Source organism: Tenrec ecaudatus, chromosome 7 (genome assembly GCF_050624435.1).
Source record: "Tenrec ecaudatus isolate mTenEca1 chromosome 7, mTenEca1.hap1, whole genome shotgun sequence".
Lineage (NCBI taxonomy): Eukaryota > Metazoa > Chordata > Mammalia > Afrosoricida > Tenrecidae > Tenrec > Tenrec ecaudatus.
Window position 1 is genome coordinate 158702023 of NC_134536.1, and position 23690 is coordinate 158725712.

At 52.4% G+C, this 23690-nt stretch overlaps 1 protein-coding gene across 1 annotated transcript; it reads right to left on the reverse strand.

Moving 5' to 3' along the window:
• Positions 1-138: 138 nt before the first annotated feature.
• Positions 139-17691, reverse strand: TFAP2A (transcription factor AP-2 alpha). The gene is made up of 7 exons (XM_075554141.1): positions 17598-17691; positions 12656-13090; positions 9470-9521; positions 7286-7517; positions 5373-5491; positions 3374-3515; positions 139-1384 (listed from the first exon to the last, which is right to left on the reverse strand). The coding sequence occupies exons 1-7, from the start codon at positions 17646-17648 to the stop codon at positions 1096-1098; spliced, it is 1320 nt and encodes a 439-aa protein (XP_075410256.1). The 5' UTR covers positions 17649-17691; the 3' UTR covers positions 139-1095.
• Positions 17692-23690: the final 5999 nt, after the last annotated feature.

Here is a 23690-nt window from a genome sequence, read left to right on the forward strand (position 1 = left end):
TCGAATAAAATAAACTTTTTTTTCTTTCTCCCCATAATACCTAGGAAGGGTTATAAAACCACTCAAGTTTTAAAAAAATCTTTGCAGGTCTGAGATCCCTTTTTTTACCCCCTTTCAATTCAATGAAAAAGCTAAATGGAATGTTAATTATAGAAAATTTTATTTTACTTTTTAAAAATCTGTTCAGCTGTTTCATGGTTGCCTTTAACATGCTACAACAGGGCAAAATTCATAAATCCCAGCGGGGAAAAAAAATCCCCCAAACCTTGGATTTCTAAAGAAGTACCATGAACCACATGGAGAACTAATAGGGAAGATTCAAAACCCACTAAACAAGAGGTAAATGAGATCACCAGATAAATTAAAAAAAAGGGGGGGAACTTAAAACAGACTCACCATATTTACAACTCCCATTAAATTACACATAAATAAATATATACAGAAACATGAACACTGATTCCCTTATATAACCATGAATCATGTTGCCAGAGAAAGTTCAAGTTGGTCGCTTTACCTTGGAGAAGAAAACCTTCTACAACTGAAGACAGGACATGGAACTTCGTGTGTTTTGTGTTCAAGTTTATTCACAATACTGATAAAAATGTCAATATCCTTTTTGCCTCTGTTTGTTTGTTTGTTTTAAGTATGGCTACAATCTGAACTGAAGTATGTAAGGGAAGATGGTGATTCAGTCCCATGAAGGTCATATAATTTTTTTTAATGTTTTTTTTTTTTAGAAAAAAGTTTTTGTTGTTGTTGTCTGTTGCTGTTGATTTGTTTTGTTTTTCAAAGTTCACAAACTCAGACAGAACTTTTCTTTGCTGGCTTCACAGCCTGTTCTGTTCTCTTGGGCTCCACGTCAGGGCCAGACGAGTTGGTGCCGGTGGGGAAGTTGAGGCAGAGGGGCTGAGTCTGCAGTGGCTCCCCTCCCAGGGGCTCAGGAGGCCTGATGGAGAAGGGTGATGGAGGCGGCAGCAGCAGTAGCAGCAGCGGGGGTGGGGGGGCATTCCCGGAGCTGTCGCCTGCAAGGTAGGGGTGGGGGTGGCAGTGGGGGCTGGAGGGCAGGTGGGTACAGGGGCTGGCAGGCCACACGCCTCACTTCCTGTGCTTCTCCTCCTTTTCGCTGCTTTTGGCGCTGTTGTCCGTGTGGCTGTTGGGGTTGTTGCTGAGGTACATTTTGTCCATGGCCTTGAGTGCCTCCGTGAGATAGTTCTGCAGGGCCGTGACGGCGGCGCACACGGCCGGACTGCCGAAGCCATGGGAGATGAGGTTGAAGTGGGTCAAGCAGCTCTGGATGCCGGGCTCCAGGATGGGATTGGGCCGGGAGTTCCCCAGGGGAGAGCGGTCCTGAGCCAACAGATCTGTGAACTCTTTGCATATCTGTCTGTGGCACAAGGAAGCACAGAGAGAGAGAGAGAGAGAGAAGTGAGGCTCCCATGTGAGCAGAACCAGCAATCACGGATGCCCTTAGCTCAAGCCTGACCCAGCAGGGGCAGATCTGACCCAAGTTTACAGAGACTGACTTAGTGGTAGGAGTCACAGGTTGGGAGACCCCGGTGACCTCTCAGCCTTCACAAAAACATCTCTCCCACATGCCTACCTGCATACGTTCACACACCTGCGTACGTTCACACACCTGCGTACGTTCACACGGGGAGGGTCTGTATCTCTCTCTGGAGGCCCCACATGGTTTGTGCTCAACGGTAAACCTAAAGGTTGGTGGCTTAGACCGACACGGAGGTGCAGCGGAAGAAAGCACCTGGTGATCTGCTTCCTTACAGGCGACAGCCTAGATTAACTAACCTTCAAAGTTCAAGTCCGCCATACAAGGGATCCCCTGGAATCGGAGTCTGTTCTACGGCAACTGATGTTTTCACACTCAGGCACAGAATATGCACACATAAGCACTCCTCTCAAGTGTGTCAAACTTCTGCCCTCACACCAAACACCGCTGTCCCAGGGATTCAGTTCACACACTGCCAGAAAACGGACGAGTTCGGCCAAGAGTCAGGACGGAACCCAAGCAGCTCGCCAACGCTATTGGGCAATCATCTGTCTTCTCTGGGCCTCTGTGGGGACTCAGCAGGCGTTTGTGAGCAGAATTACCCACCAGTCACCTTCAAATCAGGGTGCGTCCAGACTGAAAAGTGCAACCTTCCTTGGGCCATGCTGCCTTCAAAAATATCAATAAAAATATCAAAACAGATGGGGGAAAGCCTGCTCTTTGGCGAGGGGGGGGTAATTCAGGGCAGCTTGGGAGAGAAGAAATAGATATTTCCATGTTCCCATTGCATTTCTCTTCCTGCACCCTCAAAAAAGTTCAAATCTTTCGGGAAAGTGGTAGTGGAGGTGCTTATGACGGAGAGAAAAGTGGGAAATTACAGAAAAGCCTTCGAAAGCCAGCAGATACGGCCTGTGGGCAAGCCACTCAGCCAGAGGCTGGAGGCCCTGCTAAGCTGGAGCCTCCCTTCCGTCCTGGGGCAGAAACAGCCTGGCCTGCAGGAAGCTTGAGAGCACACTAGCTGGGCCCCCGGCGGTAATGCCAGCTCATGTCCCCGTCCTAGGCCTCATTCGCCTCTGCCCGCTAGTTTTCTGTCCTATGTGATATCCACTCTAGTAATGAAGGGGGCTTCCCCCAAAAAAGCTTCTTTAATTTCCAGAAAACACATCATGTTCTTTTCACATGGCACCGACAGACGACTAGGCGGCCCCACTACTGCTGAGAATAGAACTTGGCCATTTCAAAACCTATTTGATAGCTCACCTCTAATAAAAAAAAAAAAAAACCTCTGTGTGTGTGCGTGCGTGCGTGCATGCGTGCGTGTGTGTGTGTGTGTGAGAGAGAGAGAGAGAGAGAGACTTTTGAGTGGAGGGTGAGGCAGGAGATGGAATCGGTATTAGGGTTGGAAGTAGGCCAGCTTCTGGCTTGCACATTTTGCAGGCCACTGATTGCTCTTTACCCTTGGAGAAGAGACTGGCAGGAGACAAAAATGGATCTAGGCAAGCCCGTTGCCTCCCAAGGATCTGTTTCTGGTTTTTTGGAAATAACCTCGCCACACATCCAAACTCAGCTTCCTTCAAACCTCCACTCCACTCCCTACCCATGCATATTATTGATAAGGGGGAGAAAGGGAAGATGTGGAGAAATAGAAAACAGACGGGGGGGGGCGAGGGGGGAACCACTAACAATCCCATTTTATGTTTCCCCTTTACGACAGATGATGGTTCACAATCAATATTAACAGCCACACTGCTCAGCACAAAAGGAAAAGAGGAGGTGGGGGAGGAGGGGAGACAGGAGAACAAGTGAGGAAATTATTTTTGTTCCTCTTGACAGTGAGGGACAGAGACCCGGCAGAGATAAATGCCTTACTTTGTAGCCAGGAGCATGTTTTTTCTTGTCACTTGCTCATTGGGATCGGAATGTTGCCGGTTGAGAAATTCAGCTACTGCTTTGGCAGGAAATTCCGTTTCACACACGTATCCAAAGTCCCTGGCTAGGTGGACGGCTTCTCCTGGCAAGAGGCAGAGGAAAGGAAGTGGGTGCGAGAGAAGGGAAGAGTTGGAATCAAAAAGCAGCGTGGAGGGGCCAGCATGTGATAACAGAGTCCCCCTCACTCCTAGAATTCTTATTCTCATAACCCAGATGCTGAAGGAAACCACTGGGCTCTGATTTCCGGCTTTTATTTCCTTCTCTGTAGGATGTGACCACTGCTCCAGAAAGCCCACCCATCGCCACCCACCAACCCCACCTCGAATGAGTTTTCAAACCTCTCTCTTAAAAAACAAAATCTTCTTTTATCCCAGCTTCACACCTATCCTCACGCCAACCTCACACCACCATAAGTGATATTCATAATTACTCCTTGAACTTTTTTTGGCAAGAGAGCAACCAGGGGTTTAAATTTTAACTTGATCACATATAATTATCTGTTCACCCAAAACGATTACCAAGAGGATTTGAGGGTCACTCCACCGAGTCTGTCTGTGTTGTTGATTTTCAAATCTTTGGTTTTAATTTCCTGAACCAGTTGGTTTTTACTGCAGGGCTTCCTGCCATTAGCTCCAGCTCCGGAAGAACGCATGCGCCAATTACAGCATCAAAGCCCTCTCCACAGAGCTTGTTTCCATAAAATGGAGCGGATCACAAACAATAACAGTTCTCTAGAAACTGCCTCCCTGCCACAGACTCACCCCTCAAATCCATGCTCATTCTCAGGCTACACCCAGGCCACCACTCCCCCTTTTTTGCATATCACTCTTTTGGGGTAATGGGAGAATGGGTTCTTTCTGCTCTGGCATTGTTTTGAATATACTGTTACCCTCCTTGAGTTTCTGGCACGGAACAATTGCTTATTCTTTAACATAGGACAGCGTCTTGGACACCATTCACAAAGGGTAACTCCTAGGATTCTTCTCCAAAGTCATGGTTTGAACTATTGTTAAATAATTTCTAAAGCTAGAACTTGGCTTAAATGGAAAGGGGATACTTCCAAATACGAGACCTAAATAAGATGAAATGTCTTCTTTAAATAATAAATGCCCGTTTTTAAACCCGCCTTCGGTTGAGGCCCTCTCCCCCACCCCCTTAGCCTGTGACACTTCCAACAGAACACAGAAGAAAGAGTTGTTGTCCGTTCATTTCAACATGCCCAATCTTGAGTCAATTTAGTATCAGAAAAACTACAGTCATCTAGAGGAAGCAAGAAAGTGAGTGGATTCCGGTTTATCTGGAGCAAGAAATGAGGGCAGGGTTGGCTTTTTGCTTTGAAGATTTCTGTATCTGTGTGTGTTTGGCAAACTGCTGTGAAAAAATTGCTCAGTGCGGATTTCTTTTTCCTATTCATACCTGACCAATCCAAAAGCACACCGTTCTTCCTCCAGGAGAGGAACACTATGCAAAGGAGATAAGGGAGTATATGTTTGGAAAACAAAAACCTAAAAGGGCATACAAGCCCGAGCCTTCAGGACAGTCTTAAATCAGGATGCAGGTCAAAGATTCCCAAATTAATTCAGGAAGTAATGGTCACGCATTTCTCAAACACAGATGTCACAACAACTTAAGTGATTTACTGCTGAGCTCCTCAAAGAGTTAGAAACTTGAAGAACAGGCACTTCTTAAATCCTCAAGTTGTTTAGGTCACAAAGGGGGGGTGGGTGGCGCTGAGGAAGTGTAATTTTGTGGGAGAGGGGAAAGAGTGAGATGATAGGAATATATGCAAATTGGGTTTTGACATGTAAGAATTCCGCTCACTTCCTGGAAAGATAAAACAATGGGTCCAATGGACACAACATACAACCAACCGTCTGGCCGGAACATACCACGCATAGCCCCAGCAGGCCCTTCCCATGGAGGGAGGAGCCTCACTTACCCTCCACCAGTGACGTGAGTAGTGTGACGTTAGCAGCTTTACGTCTCCCCGCTGGCAGGTTTAATCCTATCTTGTCCAGTTTTTCTCTCAAAGACCTTCCTCCATTTTTAGACTTCGCTCTGTTTCACAAAGGTGCAAGAAAGGGTCTGTAAATTGGCTCATTCTGCTTCATGCTCTCGTGATTTTGAACGTTTCCTCAAATGTGCTTTTCAAACCCCCAGAAGCTTGGCCAGAAGACATTTAAGGGCGGGAAACTTAGGAAAGAATGCTGTGGAAACATCACAGGGCACAAATTCTAGTTAAATGGTACAGCACCCCATGCTCATGATCACTGCAACTCTGATGGCAGGGAGAGAGGGTTTCATTTCCCAACTCTCCAAGGAAGAACCACAAAGGAGCACAGCTTCCATCCAGCTCAAGGGCCTGAGCCACTTTTCAGTCCACTGATTTCTGTGTCTGTTCTCTGTTGTTACCCTCACGCAGATCCCAACAGGGCCTTTAAATCGTCTTTGCCAGATCTGCTCTTAAGTTGTTCACAGTAACCAAAGTTATCATCACTCTCACAAATGTGAGAGCGTGCCTCAGACTTGAGCCCCAACGGGGAAATTGATCTCACCAACTGCTTACTGACATGCCATGTCACCGGACTAACTGGGGATGTTAAAGACTGCCGGCAGCCTTTCAAAATCTCACTGATTTCAGGGACAATTCAGGCGGTCCTAACTAGATGTCTAAATAGACTCCCATCATCAGAAAGTGGTTAAGATAAATTGTTTAAATAAAACAGCAAATTAATTAATTTCAGATTTTATTCCCTACTCAAGTGCTCTTTAATTGTGTGGATTAGATTAAACTCCCCTAGGTAAACAGTCTCCAACATTGAGGGGGGGAGGGGAGGCAGAGGGCAGAATAAAAGTCTGTGTCGGGGAATGATTACAAAGGAAAAGCACAGTGTCAGCTAGGGAAGGACAAGATCAGAACAGCTGATATTAAAACCTCTCAAACTTGGCTTTATAGGCTTTGCATTGGGATAGCCCATCAAAGCAGAACTTGGGGGTGGGGTCAACATCAGTAAATGAATAAAATGTCTAAAGAATGAAGTTCTTGGTCTATTTTAATATGTTTTTCAAAGCAAAGGAAAATGGGTAAATGCAATCCAAGAGCCTCCACTTCACCTCGCTGAACAGACCCCATGGGAGGATGAAGCCCACCTGGCCCAGAGGGAGAAAACTGCAGGGGGTGGAGGAGGATGCTTTGCTTCACGCCTTAAAACACTTACACCACAAAAAAAGGTTTTTCACCGGCCAGGGGTAGGAGAGAAAGGACGCAACAGATGTCGACTCCAGACAATGCATGTCAACTTTTGCACTCAGCCTGGCACCCATCAGGGCCCCCAAGAAACCTGGGCATTCAATGCACACCTCACGGCCCCACGCAATCGGGACAATTAAAAGCGAGCGCCTGCGGCACGGTCGGTGGGGGCGCGTGGGCCTTGCTTTCTTAAAAAGCTCTGCTCTTAGAACTCGATTCAACAACGCACGGTCCGAGTGCCTACACCGAAGGACGCCAAGAGCGAGGAACGGGGAGAAACTTTTCCTCGGCTGGCGAGGTGTTCGCGGAGAGGGAAAGGCGGCTGCACGGCGCCCCGCGGCTGCAGCAGCCGGGACTGAGCCCGCGGCGCAGTCAACTGCGCGTGCGCGCCGAAAGCGCGCGCCGGGCCCCGAGCGCGGGACCAGGACGGAGAGCGCAGGCGCGCGTCCGCTCGCCCCGCCCCCGGCTCCACCCACTCGAGGCTCCCCTCTCGTCTTCCCGCCCCTTTCTTCTCCGGCGAAGGGCGGGCCGCGGAGCGCCCGGCGCATGCGCAGTGTGCCGGCCGCGCGCGCGCGCGCGCGCGGGGCGGGGCCGAGCCTCACCTCCGCAGCACTCCGCCCAGCAGCGACGCGTTCAGACACTCGGGTGGGGAGAGGCGCCGCTGTACTTCCGCCACCGTGACCTTGTACTTCGAGGTGGAGCTGAGGAGCGAGAGGCGACCCGGAACTGAACAGAAGACTTCGTTGGGGTTCACCACGCCGCCGAAGAGGTTGTCCTTGTTGATAGGAATAGCGGAGACGGCGTTGCTGTTGGACTTGGACAGGGACACGGGGCCTGCGGAGAAACACGGGAAGGCTTCGAGTGGCCACCGATGAGCCCCTCGCCCCCCCACCCTTCCCGCCGCCCCCTTATCTGGCCCCGGCCCCAGCGCTTCCCCGCCTGGCAGGCTTGCAGGCTTGCAAGCTGTATAGCCTCCCCCTTCCTCGTCCTCGCTCTCCAAGTCGGCCGGGCCTGCCTTTCTGCCTGGACCCTTTCTTTCTCTTCACTGATCATGATGAATTGTGACCCTCTCAGCATCCGAGGAGCGTGGGCCCCACATGTGATGGCTTTGGAGTCAAGGTTTAGGGTGCAGTAGACTTGGAAAGGTAGAGCAAGTCGTGTACGTGGAGGTGTTTTGGGTTGGTTCTTTTGGAGCGTGATGGTTTAGTGTAAATGAACATTTCAGTAAAAGGCACCAGACTGGGGGATGTGTGTTCTGTGTGGTCTCCATTATCACAAATGCCCCGTCTCTCCCTCCCCCCCCTCCCCCCCACCTCAACGCCCTCTTTTCTTCCCCAATCCTTCTTATGGTCTGTCCTGAAAAAGACTCAGGGTTTCCAGATCCATTTCAAGCTGAGTTTTTATCTGAGAGGCAATGAATACCAGGGCTTACAGGAGTGTGTACTTTTCTTAACCAAATACTTCATAGTCTAAACTCTGGTTAATTTGCTTTACTGGGAAGGGGATCAGGGGTGTTTTCTTCCTAGTTAAAATCATAAGCTTCCTGGACCCACCTTAAGAAAAATCCAAGCCCAGCCAACCTGAGACTGTGCTCCTGTTGTTTCATTCCTCAAAACCAATCCAAGTCAGATGCATTCACAACTATTGAAGTACAGTATGCATTTGTATTTAAAAATGCCACCTGGAGACATATATAATCATATGCACACATTCTCATCAAAGTGCGCCTCCCTTATGTGATCCTTAATGGGGATATTCTAGAAGTAAAGGGGGGGGAGCAGCTCTAGGTTTTGGATAGATCACTTGTGACATTAATAGCTCTGGGGAGGCTAATAGAGACAATAGGAGTTAAACGAACTCTTGAGAGATTACTAATAAAAGAGCCAATTACCATGTCGGCTTGGAAAGAGCATCTCTTAAGATTTATCCCTTGCACATCTAATTTGATGTGACAAAGACTTCACAGATGCAAAAATGAAAGTTTAAACTAGTTAACAATATACTGATTGGGGTTAGAAATGAGAACAGTTTTATTTAGCATCATCCTCTGGTGGTGCCCAGAGCCTGAATCCTAACATTGCTGCTACCAAAACACCCACCCCACACACAAAACAACAAAAACAGCCTGCTACCAATGAGTGAATAGCATTTATTCCCGTGAACTTTATATCTATTCACTAAACACAATCAAATGAAAAAGCCATCCACATCACTTGACACTTTTGTATTACCAAATTCTGCTCAGAGCAGATATGCTAACTAATCTTGACACCCCCTGAAGATGGCTGATTTTAACTAAACCAACAGCCAAATGTTCCTTAACCTAATTCACAAAGTTTTAAAACCCTTAAACAGCTAATTGAAAATTTGTTCATTTTCCCTGTTTTAATGACAGCTGTTTTACTCAATTGTCCTTATTTTAAAATTAGTTGTCATACTTTACATTTCTCTACATTCACCCAATGGATTAAAAGCTATCAAGCTGTTTCAGAATTGAAATGTAACTTCCAAATCAGTTCAAGTATTGCACAGTTTATGTGTTTGTCCTGGCAACATTAAACTAGATTAAATAGTCAAACCAAAAATAAAAACAAAGCCAGCCTGTTGCCATTACGAACATACAGAAAGCCAATCCTGTAAGCATTGCTGTTGTAGGCCTATCTATTTGCTAATTCTGAGCCTTTAGGAAATCCTATTTGAAAGAAATAAATAACTGCTCTGCTAGTTCTTTTAAATAGCGCAGTGCCTGTAAGGACATGCTTGGAATGCAGAAGGAAATGGCTTACCTTTCTTAATTACAGTTTGATCTGGGATGTTAATACCCGGGTCTTCTACATGCTGCAACAAAAGATACACATGGATGTAAGTGTATAATCAAAACAAAAGGAAATGAATATTCCTTGCAAGGTAGGGGGAGGGGGAGGAGTAGAAACGAAATTCCTCCTCCCTTATAATGCCATTTATATATAAACATCTCATCTTGGCTTATTGGAATTTGGGGCTTTGCAACTCAAGAGGTTTCACTGCACAGCCGAGGCCAATTTCTCTCTCTCCCCCCCCCCCCCCCCCCCCCCCGCCCCCAGCCAACCATCCACATCGGAAAGGGGGTGGGGTGGGGAATAAAACTTTCTTTGGAAATTAAATTAAGTTCTGGAGTCCCAAATCTTTCAGAGTCCGTCCAACCTTTAAAAATGAACCAAGCTTTAATCTGGTGCCTCAGCAGCTATGGACTGGGGCGATCCAGTGTGGAGGCAGCGAAAGCCAGAGAAACACAATAGAAATAGCAGGGGTGGGAGGAGCAGGGGATCATTGGAAACCATTTGGAAATGTTTTAGGTAGTGTGATAAAGAGCTCATGTATATATATGCACACCTTTCCTTAGGGAAAACTAGGGGGATTGGGGCTTTTTTTTTAATTTAAGACTTCTGCCTAAAGTGAGTATCACACAGGAATATGGAAAAGATTCAAAACCAAACAATATCCCTTTGAGGTTGCTTTCCTGTTGTCCACTAGCAGGTATGTTGTGCTTAAAATTTATTTTCTTCCTTTCCCTTTTATTTTTATAACAGATGGATGGGTATGAGTGTGTGCGCTAGAGTTAAAACGTGATTAGAAAGTAAAATGAAATCATGTTTTCTAATGCAGAAACGGCCAGGCAATACAATGTCTGGCTGTGTTTACAAATTAGCACCAGGGCTGCTGAGATAGAAGCTTTTGCAATCGTTCCCAAACACAGGCATTACCATTTAAAAAACTATTACTTCCTTCTCTAGTTTTTGCCCAACAATAATACAGATTCAAACATTTTCCATTCTGTCTTGGATTTATGCTCCTGTTAATTGTGCCTGATCGCAATGATTCCGGGTGGATGGTACTAAGTTGCTTTATTACAGGTTTTATTATACTCAATGCTCTCATTTGTAACTTGCCTAAAGTGCTTCTGGATTTAAGTATAATTAAATTGAGAAATGTTCAGAAATGACTACTGCTGCAGTTCTTGTGTTTTAACTATATGGGGAAATATGATCCCTAAACCCATAAAGCAAATGTAGTGTGGCATAATACTTTTATTTGTATTATTTCTAAACCTTGTCCATACAGGGAAGACTGTTAAGTTTAAAATCCCACTGAGATATTAATGATTGAATAATTTTCGCCATCCACTTGATTTTCTTAAATACTTCACAGCCATTCTTACTGAAGGTTAGCTGTTACTGTGGTGGGAAAATTGAAAACAACTCTTTTCCTGACCCAAATTCCTTTGAAAGACTTCTCCTCCTAAAAGGTGGGGGAGGGAGAGGGAAGAGCTAAACTGGGTTTCCTTGTTTTCATTTGATCTTTTGGCCAATTTCTCCTAACTGACCAATTTCGTCACAAAAGGAGACTTTACAGGTGTTAGGAATTTCCCACCAGCCACCTAGGAATTTTCAGAAAGTGACGCGATTGATTCTAGATCCTGATTGCTCCAAAAGCTTTTGCAACATTATTTTGCAATTCAAATATTTCCAAAGAGCACACCAGGACCAGGATTCCCAGTCTCTTTGGGAAGGAGCACTAGGACAATCACAACTTCCAACTTGAACCAAGCAAACAGAAACGTCTCCTCATTTCTAAATTACTTTGCTCCCCATGTTTTACTTCAAAAATATTAAGCATCAACCTCTAGCACATTTACATCCGAGCCGATACACAGAAAAAGCTTATAAAGTCGTGCGACTGGATCAAATGCTTACTTTTCTGCTTTCCCTGCAAGCCTGCTAAACACAACCAACACATTTCCTGATTAACCGAGGCAAATGAGAGACGCAGTAAATTTTCTATGCAACTTAAACAACGTTTTAAATTCACCAAGTAAGCGGGTAAGTTCATCTGACCACTTCCTTTGCAGTCTAATGCGGTCATCATCAAACTGTCAGCGGACATAGGGCTGCAATCGGTGATGCAGTCATTTGAAATAGCATTTTAGCAAAAATCACATCCAGATACATTTCCTCGCCAAAGAAAAGGAGCTTCGACAGGAGCCTTTACAGCTTTAATAAAATCATTGGCTTGTTCTAATTCCATTTCGGGAGGCTTGTGAGGGCCCCATAAATATGTAGAATTGAAGCGGGGATGCTGGCTCAAATTTAATTTCAGAAAAGTATTTTCAAATTATCAATAGCCTGGTTTTCATTGTAAATAGTAGATGTGCTAATGTCATGCTTATTTAGAAATCATTTTTAACTGCATTTATTGATAAGTGAATTTAGAACTCAAATAACGCATTACCCAACAGTTTCAAAACATTTAATTTAATATGGGGTATAGCGGATTCTGATAGGCCTTGGGAACCCAGCTAATGATTTATGAGGTCACCACTTAGCACCCCTAGAAAGGTCCCTGTGCTCAGATTTGCTGCTTGTTTTTCTTTAATCAGGAGAGGGTGAATACATCACGTTGGGGTTTCACTAGTGCTCATAAAACCCTGCTAAAAATTATTCGCTTAGCAACGTCCTTTACACTTTCTGGTTTGCTTAATTTGGAGAGCATATAATGGAGGGGTTTTTTTGTTTTGTTTTTTCGGTTCAACATCTTTCCCAGGACAGGAAGAAATCCCCACAGCCAGACACAGCAGTGGAATTAGCTCCTCTCCCAATCCAAACAATTTACTGCCATCACAAGGGGAGAATATTGTTCATGGTGACACCCTTCTGATCGATTTCTGTGTTGGTGGACTAGGCAGAGCCCGGCATTGTTCGAGGGAATCCCAGAAACCATTGTTCTAGGGCTACAACTCTCAATTACTTAAAAAAAATTTTTTAATGTAGTTGTCTATGTGGGTCCTCAAAGCATTTACACACACACACACACACACACACACACACACTTTAAAAAATAAATAGCATTGAGAAAAACGTGGGCCCACCGGTTGTATGCAAATCCTATGTAGGTGAGTAGGGGCTGCTTTCCCAGCGGCTTGGGCGGCCTCTTACCGGGACGTCCTCGATGGCGTGAGGTAAGGAATGGATTGGGAGGTCTCCGAGTCCTGAGCCGAGCCCGTGTGGCCCGTGCAGAAGGTCCTCGTGCCGTCGGTAATCCCTGCGAGGGTCCAGGCCCGACAACTGGTGGGGCAGCCCCCGGTGCGTGTGCAGAAGCCCAGACTCCTGGCTCTGCCTCTGGCCGGGCCAGCCCGGGTGTTGCGGCTGCGGTTGAGCGTGCAGGGGGTTCAGGCTGTAGGGGTCGTTGACGTGGGAGTAAGGATCTTGCGACTGGGGATAGATGGGCTGGTAGGGCGGGGGGAAGTAGGGGGGCTGGAAGTCGGCATTGGGAGTGTGGGACAGCGGCGGGGCACTCGTGTAGGGAGATTGACCTACAGTGCCCAGCTGGGGCAACCGTGCCGTCCCGTTGCTGGTACCGTCGTGACGGTCCTAGGAGAGAACGAGTTGGGAAGCAATGAGTAGACCACCAGAAGCACACCCACCAAGGGAGGAAGGGGGGGGGGTGCACATCAGCTCTGAGTTGTGCCTTTTAGAAAATACCCCAGAAGTGAAAGAGCCCTTCGAAAACGCAGGGGGATTTGTGCAAATGTGTGGGCACAAGAAACTCTCCGCAGGCGTCTCTTTCAAAGGGACGGAAAATGACAGAAAAGGGCCCCCAGGAACACAACCCGTTAAGCCGCAGCGTAAAACCTCCCTTAAGCAAAATTGCAACTCCTACTAAATATTAAACAACAGAAGCGGCCTTTTATCCGTTCCCCCACCCCCCACCAGACTTGAACCTGCCAGCCGCTGTGTTATTGTTTATGCTGTTCCATTTATTTGGAGGGGGAAAAAAATCATAAACCTTCAGAGGCTGCTACCATTTCACGACTATTTAAACAGAAACTTATTTCGCACAGGAGCTGTAACGAACGCACACGTTTAAAAGACAAGTTTGGAGAAGGTTTGAACGGCAAGATCGGGGGTCGGTCTTTCCCGCTTCCTAGGTTAAGAGCCTTTATGGTTTGGATGGGGTGGTGGTGTGAAGGGGTGGGGGGATGGCAAGTAAGGGGTTGAAATAAAAAGATGGAGCCTTATGGGGTTTAAAAGAGAGAGGTGCCCCCCAGGGCGGAGGCACCCCCGCCCCTTCCACCCCAGCCCCAGAGGGCAGAAGGAACACCCCGACTTTAAGTTCCTCTCCAGCAATTTGCTTGCAAAACAAGTGAACCCAGTTGGTTGCAGAGAATGTAAGCCCTCCGGGGTACCGAAGGGCCCCCGAGGGCACTGGGCAAACCAGGTTGCATGTTTCCTGCCTACGGATTAAGCCTCAAATCTGAAGCGTCTCGGGAACCAGAGGAGACTGGAGGAAATAAAGAGGAGCGTGGGGAGCCAAGCGCCGGGAGAAGCAGCAGCGAGGTAGATCTGCGCGAGGGGGAGAGACCCAGTGGAAGGAATGATGCATTCGAAAGAGGGATGGAAAGGAGAGAGGGAAAAGGAGGTGAGAGCCGGGTGCAAATGCAGAGAGGTGCCCAGGAGGAAGCCCGGGCGTGAACCCGGAGGTCTCGGGCAGCTTCGCAGCCCCAGGTTTCCAGAGCCGAATTCCTAAAGAAACGGGGATGGAAGGGGTGGGGTGGGGTGGGGTGGGGTGGGGGGGAGTGGGACTCACCATCGCTGAAAAACTGTGAACTAACATCTGCGCGGAGTCTGGGCTAACGAGTCAGGGCGGAAAAGACCCAGCCACGCTGGAGACCCGGCTGCCCCGCCGCCCGAGCGCGCCCCGCACAAAAGGCGCCGCGAGCCCCGCGCCACCCAGGACTCGCGTCACGGTGCCGAGGCTCCGCCGGGCGCCCGTGCCCCGCTCGGCTCCATCCGACCTGGAACCACCGATTATTCGTGCTGCGCCGCCAGTTGGTCACACAGTCAGTCTCTATCCTGGCGCGATGGGTTCGGATTCAAAGTTGTTTGGAGGGGCGGGGGAGGAAAAAAATAAAAATAAAAATGTGCAAGCCCAAACACGGAAGAATTAGAAGAAGAAGAAAAAAAGTGTGTGTGTGGATGTGTGTGTGCGTGCGTGTGCCTGAATCCGAGTCCCTTGGCTGAGCGGCGGCTTCGCTGGAGCTTCTAACACCCGCGCCGGGCAGCGTTCCGGGAGCCTCCTAATAGCAGATATTCATGACTATTAATATGACACGAATACTTAATACGGGAAGAATGCCCGGCAATGCAGCGTGAAGCGGCCGGGCCCCTCGCGCCGGAGCCGGCTCTCAATGCAGTCCATTGACGGCGCCTCAGTGTAGCAAATCGGAGGTGGGGCGAGGGCGCGCGCGAGACAAAAAGCGGGCGGGCGACGGAGCGGGCGAGCGCGCGGGGGGCCGCGGCGCGGCGGCTGGCGAATCACAGGGAAGGGGAAACATTTTAAAAGGTGGCAGGGCCGGCCAAAGTGAAAGAGAAAGAGGGAGCGAGGGAGGCAGAGGAGAGGGAGGATGCGTCTGCGTGCGCCAGGGAGAAAGCAAGTGTGGGCGAGGAGGGGAGGCTGCAGAGGGGAGAGCCAGCGGGGAGGAGGGCGGAGGGAAGGAGGGAGAACTCCGGAGGAGGGAGGGGGAGGGGAGGGGGAGCTGAGCGCCGCTCCGTGGGGGGGAGGGGGGAGGGGGAGGGAAGGCGAGCGAGGACAATCGGACCCAAAAGGCTGGGGCAGACCTCCGGATGCCGCGGGGGTAGCGCGTCGCGCGCCGGAGCTGCCGGGGACGCCGGCCGGACGTGCGTCGGGCTCTGGGCTCGGTAGGCGCTTCTCCGGCCGCGGCCGCCGCCGGCTCCTCGGTTCCGCGGCTGGGCCCTAGACCCGGGCCCCGACGACCCGCTGGGGCGCCGCTGCTCCATGGTTCTGCGCGCCTCCCGGAGCCAGCCCGCCGGGCCGGCCCGGCCAGCCCGGCCTCTCCTGGGGTCACCGCTCTGCGTTGCCTCGGTCGCCCCGGACCGTGCGCTCTGCCTTCGGGCTCCGGGAAGTCAGCTCCCGGCACGCGGAGACCCGAGGCGTCGCAGTCGCGGCGCCGTTGGCTCGGGCTCCAGATCCAAACCCGTCGGACCGGCTGGGCCACTCCTGCCCGACGGGCGCCCCCTCCCCCTCCGCCCCCGGTTGTCGCGACTCGCTCGCCGGGGCCGCCCGGCTGTCAGTCAGAACCAGCAGCATTGGGCCTCCTGCGTGTCCCTGCAGAGCCAGACAGCCCGAGCCCGCTCGCCAACGCCAAATCCCGGCAAAGTTCTCGACACCGCCTTCACTTTTCTCTTTTCCCTCCCTCCGGTCTCTCTGCTTGGCCACGCGCTCTATCTCTCGAACACAGCCACACGTGGGCACCGCAGGGTCCCTCTGGGGGTGCCAGCTCACCCCCCGCCCGTGGGAGCCCGCACCTCCGACCCGATCGGGCTGCAGCGCCGCCAAAGTGAAGTTGGGGAGCCACAGAGCTCCGCCGACCCGAAAAGATCCATGCCAGGGGACTGGGCAGCGCGGGTTCACCCAGCCGGCACCGCAAAGCACCCCTCCGTGCCCCGCAACCGGGACAACAAAGCCTGCTGTGCGGGATGGGGTGCGGGTGCCTCCAATGAGAGTGCGACCGAAGTCATTAGGGGCGCGTGGCTCTCGTGGGACACCCACCCTGTGACCCAGTCACTAGGGGGAACAAAGGCGGACAAGGGGGTGACGGGCTCAGGATGGAAGAATGGTTTCCAGAAACAAAGATTTTTAAATAAGCTACCGAAGGGAAAGGGGCTGAGGGGGGGGAGCGAGTGAAACAATATTCGCATAAATCCAGTTTCTGATTTCAAGCGAAGAGGAGACCCCTGCCGCTCCGCACCCACGGGTCGATCTCCGCCCCACATTCCCAGCTCCCAAAGACAAAAAGACAAGGAAGGAGAGGGGTGGGGTGGGGGTGGGAAGAGGCACAAGCCGGTACCAGTTTATTTAGGTAGGCTCCCAAGCACCCCTCCGCCCCCTCCCAGTGACGCATCGCTCTTCTCAGTGGGAGCTGCAAGGGAGGTTAAAGCAAAGGCCACCGAGGCTGGTTTTCCAGCGCCTCCTCTGCTGCCCAAGAAGCCGAGCTCAGGCTTCTTGGAACCCCGGGCAAGTGGGTTCCAAAGCGGCGCGCTCGATCGGTCCGGCGGCTCTGGCAGCGGTCCCAGGATTCCCACGGTCACACAGCCGAGCGCTGGAGCCAAGCGGGGGTCGGTGCACTGGAATCTAGCGGCGGGCTGCTCCCCGCGCCGCGCAGCCTCCCTGCCACTGCCGCGGATCGTTCGGACTCGGGGTGGGGGAACGCTGCTGAGAACTTCTAGAATAACTGCGAGAACCGGGAGCCAGCCCGGCCTCCGCAAAGCGCCCTCCCAACCTGAACTGGACCCAGAGGGGCAAACCCAGCTCAGGAGTGAAGCGTACAGGCCTTTCCCCAAATTGGGAGGGCTTGTTTGTTTGGGTTTTTTTTTGGTTCGGAGGAAGAAGGGGAGGAAGGAAGGAAGACCAAAAGGCGTAGAGGAAGTTCAAGAGGCAAAGGGGCTTTCTCTTCCAGGTGCCTTTGGGCCCCCGAGTCGCGCGGGGGACCTGCGGAGTGCACTGCACAGGCGCGCGCCCAGTTGGCAGAAATTGTCTCACACCCCCTAGTCCTCTCTCTGCCTCACTCCTGGGCGCCGTGAAAATGGTCAGAAAAAAAAAATGGGGGAAAGTGGGATACTTCCTTCCCGAGGAAAGAATCCGAAGGAGGGAGCGACCGAATGCTCCCTTTCCGGCAGCTCCCCCACCCCCACCCCACCCCGGGTTCTTCGGGCGAATCGGAGGGGCGGGCGCAGCGCTGGGGAAAGTTTGTCCCACCCGCGCTTCGCAGCTGACGGCGAGGAGAGGAGGAGCCGCGGGAGGGTCGAGCTCGGAGCCTGTGGCCGGCCGAGAGGGTGACAGAACCGCTGCCACGCTTACCTCGCAATCCTCGTACTTGATATTATCCGTCAGTTTCCAAAGCATTTTCATGGATCGGCGGGAACAGATCTGCCCCTCTCTGCCTCCCACCCTAGTGGAGCTACTCTCAGGGTAAGCGCAAAGTGCCGGCTGCCGGCGGTGAGCACTGCACGGGAGGAGGAGGAGGGCGAGCAGGAGGAGGAGGAGGAGGGAGAGAAGGAGGAGGAGGAAAGGGGGGAGGAGAAGGAGGAGGAGGAGGAGGAGGAGGAGGAGGGAGAGAAGAAGGAGGAGGAGGAGGAGGAGGGAGAGAAGGAGGAGGAGAAGGAGGAGGAGGAGGAGAAGGAGAAAAAAGGGAGAGAGCTCCTGTGCGCGCTCGGAGATCTCCCTCTAATGGTAGAAACTTTTCTCTTTTCCAGCTCTTTACCAACAGCCTAATCGCCTCATTAGCATATCAACAATAGTCCAATTGCTCGCCAGCATCGCGACCTGCCGCCGGCCTCTCCGACTAAGGTATAAAGGCCTTCCAGAGTCCTAACACCCTCCCATAACACTCGCCCGCGTGGGAGCCCAAGAATTCTCCCCGAGCCTCGCCGCGCGCGCGTACCCCGGCGGCCGGCGCACCGCCCGCGGGTCCCACCCTGCTCCCCTTCCTCGACCTCAGACTCCCCTTCGCCAGAGACTTCCTCCGCTGAGCCTGACGCTGCGGAGGGTCCGGGCGGCAGCTCCGGGCTCGGGCTCCCAGCCCCTCTTCCCCAACCCCGGGAGCAGTTGGCGCTTCCCGCTGTCGGCTCCGGCCGGCGCGTCTTCCTTGATTAGGACGAATGCTGTTCTTTCGCAGTTAACTCTGACCCCCAAACCAAGACTTCAAGAATTTCCCCCAACCAGAGATGGCCTCCGCTGCCTGCGAGCAGCCACAATCCTTTCTCCTTGCGCCCGGCAAGTTTTATTGGCTTTGCCTTCGTCGCCCCCCTCCCCCTCCGGTTGGAGATTTTGCCAAACGGCTCCCTTCACGCGGCTGGGGTTTGCGATCCATTAATTGAGGCGCGTGTAAAATAAAAGTTGTACCCTGAAGATGTGCCTTGACGGCTCCTGGGGTTAAATTACGTTCCTTACGTGTCTGAGAAGCTATGGCGGACTGACAATTAAGCTCGGCGCTTGGGCTACAGGATTCCTAGGTACGAGGTGGACACGGATACTGAACAAGGAAGAGGCACCGCTGCTGCTGGAGTTACCGAGAAATAGCTAGTACACAAGACGTGTGTGCGTGAATCTCTAGACACCGAGTCATACACACATCCAAAGACAACTAACTCTTCCCCGTGCTGATATGCTCCAGTTTTCCCAAGACCCTCCTCCTATTTAAATTAAAGTAGTAAGAGTTTCGGCCAGATTTGGTCATCTTCTTCCCTGAAGGCCAGTCCAGACGCTATGCTACACAGCCGCCTGCTGTCCCACCAAGCCCCCCTTTTCTCTCGTGGGACTTTGAATTTTTATTTTACTTTACGAAGAGAAAACATGCGTTCTTTTCTGATTGAGCGCCCTCATCTGTCCTCCCCCCACCCCCACCCCGGCCAAAATGGGCCCTTTTCTTTCTCGATCTAAATCACCACCAACGCCCTGTAACCCGGTCGGTCTCGCTTCTGAGTGGTTCTGTGACGACCTCCGAGTCCATCTGGAGCTGCGCCCTCCAAAAGCTGAGGCCTCCCAGGTTTCCACGCTTCTGCTTCCCAGGGAGCCTAGGATTGTGACACATTCGGGCGTTCCTTAACAGGTGGAAGAACGGCTCCAGGAGGGAGGAGTCCTCCCTCAAGGCTTTGGAAGGCTAATTCTTTCCTGACGGCAGCAAATATTCCAAGCTAGGCATTGCAAGCTGGATGGAAGAGGCCCCCACGAAGCCAGGGCGGCTGCAAAGGGGGATTCAAGCCCTGGGAGCATCCGCCCACCCCACCCCACCCCATCCACCTGAACACAAACACAATCCCTCAGCTCTGCGGGTTTGCAGCCTGGGGTCGCCTCGGCCCCAGCGCCTGCACCCGGAGCCCCGGAGGGGCTGCCAAGGCCCAGCCGCCTGGCACAGTGGTTACAAGTCAGTAGGCCTGAGGCCACGGGCACAGACACCTCCCGGAGGCCGCCACAGCCTCCAAGCTTAATCTGTAGACCAGATCCCGGGCCTGGGAACGGAACAATTTGCGCCCCCAAAGGCGTCCCCACAGTGTGTTCGGTGTGCTTAAGGGATATCAAAAGTGTCCTTGCTTTCCCTGGGTTTGGGTCAAGGAAAAACTGAAGTCCTTTCATTTCCCGCCCCCCCCCCCAACTTTCCCCTACCCCGTCGAACTCGTGAGCTCTGACTCCTCACCCATTCTTGTATTCTCGCCAAAGACGCCATTGAGGTGCAGACCGCGGCCTGAGCTACCTGCCCTGCAACCCGCCAAGTGAGAGCCCTCCAGAGACACCTAGAGCCAGTTGAGTTGAGTCTGTCTGAGTTTCCTCACCAGGACAAGTCACTTCATTCCAGGTCAATGCTCCGGATGCGCCTGGATCCCCAGACAAGCATGGGTGCAGGGGCAGGGATCTAGGCCTGACCTGAGGGCGTGTGCTGAGAACATGGAAGGCTCTGAGTCTCTCTGTGGGAGACTGAGGTGTCCAGGGAAACAAGGAGATAGGGAAGGGACCTGGATGGCCTTATTCTCCGCTGGTTGTCACTACCCAAGGAGACCCTAGGTACCCAGCATGCAGAGCTCCGTGAATCCGGCCCCCCTAGGGGCCCCAAATCTACTTGCCCTATCCTAGATTTAGGTCTTCTGTCACTTGCTAAACGGTCACCCCACAGGAACTAGTGCCGTGTACTGGTCCTTCCTCTCAGGCCACAGCCTCTCTGCTTCTGAACCTCCTTGGGACCCACTGGGAGCCTAGCCCCAGGCCCAGCCGGGGTCCCAGGCCTGGCTCACCGCCTGGCAGCAGCTCTGCAGTAAACTTTGTCACGGGTTCTAAGAGGTACAGACACCCCACCCCCCACCCCATGCCAACACCACAGCCAAAGACCTCCCCACTCCTCAGCCCTCAGAGAAAAGAACATGGGCCTCAGGTCCCTGAGGACAAGAGGGGTGGACAGTGTGGATTTCCAGGACATTCTTCAGCGCTTTGGAGCCTTTCTTAAACTCAAAGTTACTCTAACCTCGGGAATGGACTTGTATTTAGTGAGGTTTAAATGAACGGGGGTGGGGTGGGCTAAATAAAGACTTCAAGCTTAATAAAAGTAGTCAGCATAAGAATTGCAAAACGCGAAAGGACTTGGTTTCCCCAACTCCGGGAAGGTAGTGTGGACGGGAAGGCTCTGTATTTGTTACTGGTCAACCTCGGAACAGAGCAGAAACACTGGACCCTGAAAGCGCAGGAGCTCCACTTCGGGTGGGGGCAGGTCCGGGCGCTTTTTTTAGAAGATCCCGCGGGCTTTGGGCGCACACAGTCAATCTCACCAAACCCAGGCCTAGCGCGGCTGGGTTAAAAAAGGACTTGGCGGTTCGGATTATGAAATCAGAGGCAGGGGGGGAGGCTGCTAACTTAACCAACCTGTCCCGAGGCGCCTTTCATGCCGGAGGGAACAATGTGAACATGTGTGGAAGTTGGAAGACGCACAAGAGAAAAGCAACATGACCAGGGCGGGTTCAGGTCTCTGGGATCCATAGCTCAGCCGACCCAAGGTGGCGGCCTAGCAGGATAAACTTGGGTGGCGTTCATTTTTTGGCAAATTCGCGACCCTCGGCCTCATCACCCACCACTCACACCTCCGCCCCTACCTTGTCACCTCTATCCCTGGCCCAGGCAGAAAAACCGGCTCCAGGAAGCGGCCTGGGTGAGTAGATAAACTTTACACAAACTCTGAGTATCTCCCAAAGGAGCACGCTGGCAGCCGCGACCTAGCCAAAGTAACCATCCCTGTAAGTCCCCCAAACCCAGCGGTGCGGGGACACCACCAGAGGGACAGGTGCACCACAGTCCCACCCCGCTCGAAGCCCAAGGGTCCCCGGCACAGACCCAGAAGGCGCCAGAAAGCAGGGAGACTTCCCCCGCCCTGTGCCCTCCCCGCCTGCTGAGTTAGTCATCGACCCAAGTTTCTACTGGGGAGGTGGAGAGAGCGGTTGGGCGGGGGGGGGGGGGGTGCCGGCGGCTAGAGCACAAACCACAAGTGACCCCCGGGGCCACCTGTGGAGCGTGGGCCGGACTTTCCCCAGCTCCGGGCCCCCAGCGCTGGCGGCTGCCACCAGCGCTCGTTTTTCCTGTCCTCTCTCCCTTGGGAGCGGTCCTGGGCGCTGCCAGGCGCGCCTCACCTAGGACTCCCCTGCCCTGGGCCAAGGCGCCGACTCTCCGCCTCCCCCTCCGGGCCCCTTCCCCTGTACCACCCCCGCCCACCTCGGTCCCAGTCCAGGCAAACCCACGTACCTGCCAGTCCCCCATTTTGGCAAGTATGGACATCGCGGCTCCGCGCTCCTGGCAACTGGTTCCCGCCGGGCATGGGCTGGAGGACTCGGCCGGGCCCGCTCCCTGGAATCGCTTAGGCAAATCCTTTTTTACCTGCTCACCAACATCTCACCTGGTCATAAAGAGCTGGGTTGCTACCTGCCGACGCATGCGCGCCGGCCCAGGAATTCACTCCGCCAACCCTCGTCCCAGCGCCTCACAGAGCTGACCTGGGAAATGATGGATTTATAGCGTCGGCAATCTCACCATCAGCTCCAGCTTTTCCCAACAGCCCTAACCCGCTTTCCCGGTCAGTGCTGGGCTGAGGAACCCTTGCCGACACCGACTGCTGGGAGGCGCTGGGCGCCAAGCATGGAGGGTGCCCGTGTGTTTTCGGGCACCAGCCATAAAGGCGTCAACACACGCACCCACCCCCGGACGGCCCCTCTCTCAGAACCTTGGGGCTGGGGGAGTCTCCACCCCTGGGTGAGAGGAAAGATTGGGCGGGGTGGGGGTGGGGTGGGGGGGTGAGCATGACTTGGGAGGCCCCGCACCACAGGGTGCCCAGAGTGGGGCTAGGCCTTCGCTGGAGGCTGCCCACCCGCGCAGGAGACTGAGGCACCCTGGGAGCTGGCGGATGGGAGTGGGCACCCCCAGAGCCCCGCCGGTGTCTCATCCCACATCAAAGTGTTGCTCAGTAGGCGAAGATGTTGACGATCCTGCTTCACTCCTGGCTTCTGGGGTTGTGTCCAAGAACAGAAAGCCAAAACAAAACCCCAAAGCCAATACTCAGCACACACACAAACGCACACATATGCTTACACCTCTAAGTAAGGTCCATCCCCCTCGGTTTCCCAGGTTCACAATGGCCTGCCCCTCCCCCACCCCCTGGGGCTTCCCTGCTCTTTATCTTTTCCACTGAAAACTTTTTTTTTTAAGGGAGAACGGGGGCGTTGGTGGCTCTGGGATAAGAAACTGAGGTTGGGGTTGGAGTTGGGGTTTACGTTCCCATGACAGATAAAATCGCTCAAGTGATTTCACCGCTGTTTCTAATTAGAAGGGAGCTTTAAACGAAGCCACGGGATTTGGGGCTCCCGAAGAGAGCTCACCTCCCTCGGGAACCACACCTGGCCAGGAGCGAGGTGATTAGTCTCCCGGCTGAGCTCCGCACACTATCGGCCCGGGGCGCCGGGGAAAAGGCCCAGTTCCCTAACCAGGCTGCAGTGGAAAGGGCAGGGAGACAACAGAGGAGACAGTTTGAAATCGTCTCCATGGGCAAGTCGGGCAGATGCGTGTGAAAGGTCGCAATTGGCGCGGCGAAGTGGCCTGTGTAGACACCAGCAGCATTCGCGGTGGATGAGGTGTGGTGTGGTGTCTGCTGCGTCCCCGTGCCTCCCCTGAACTGCGGGACATTATCCCAGAGCAGACTCCCTGGTGAATGTGAACTTTCTTGGACCTACCTTTTGACCTTGCAAGGAGGGGTGGCCTAGGTGGCCCCACACCAATCAGGTGGTTCAACAAGTTTGAGGTTATTTGTGGATCTTTTTTTCTCTCCAGGGGATAGGAAAGGGTACTTCAATATAACTAAGCAGCGTTTTAAACAACAACCAAAAAATCATACATGGTACTCTTTCTGGCTTTTTCCACTGTCAAAAT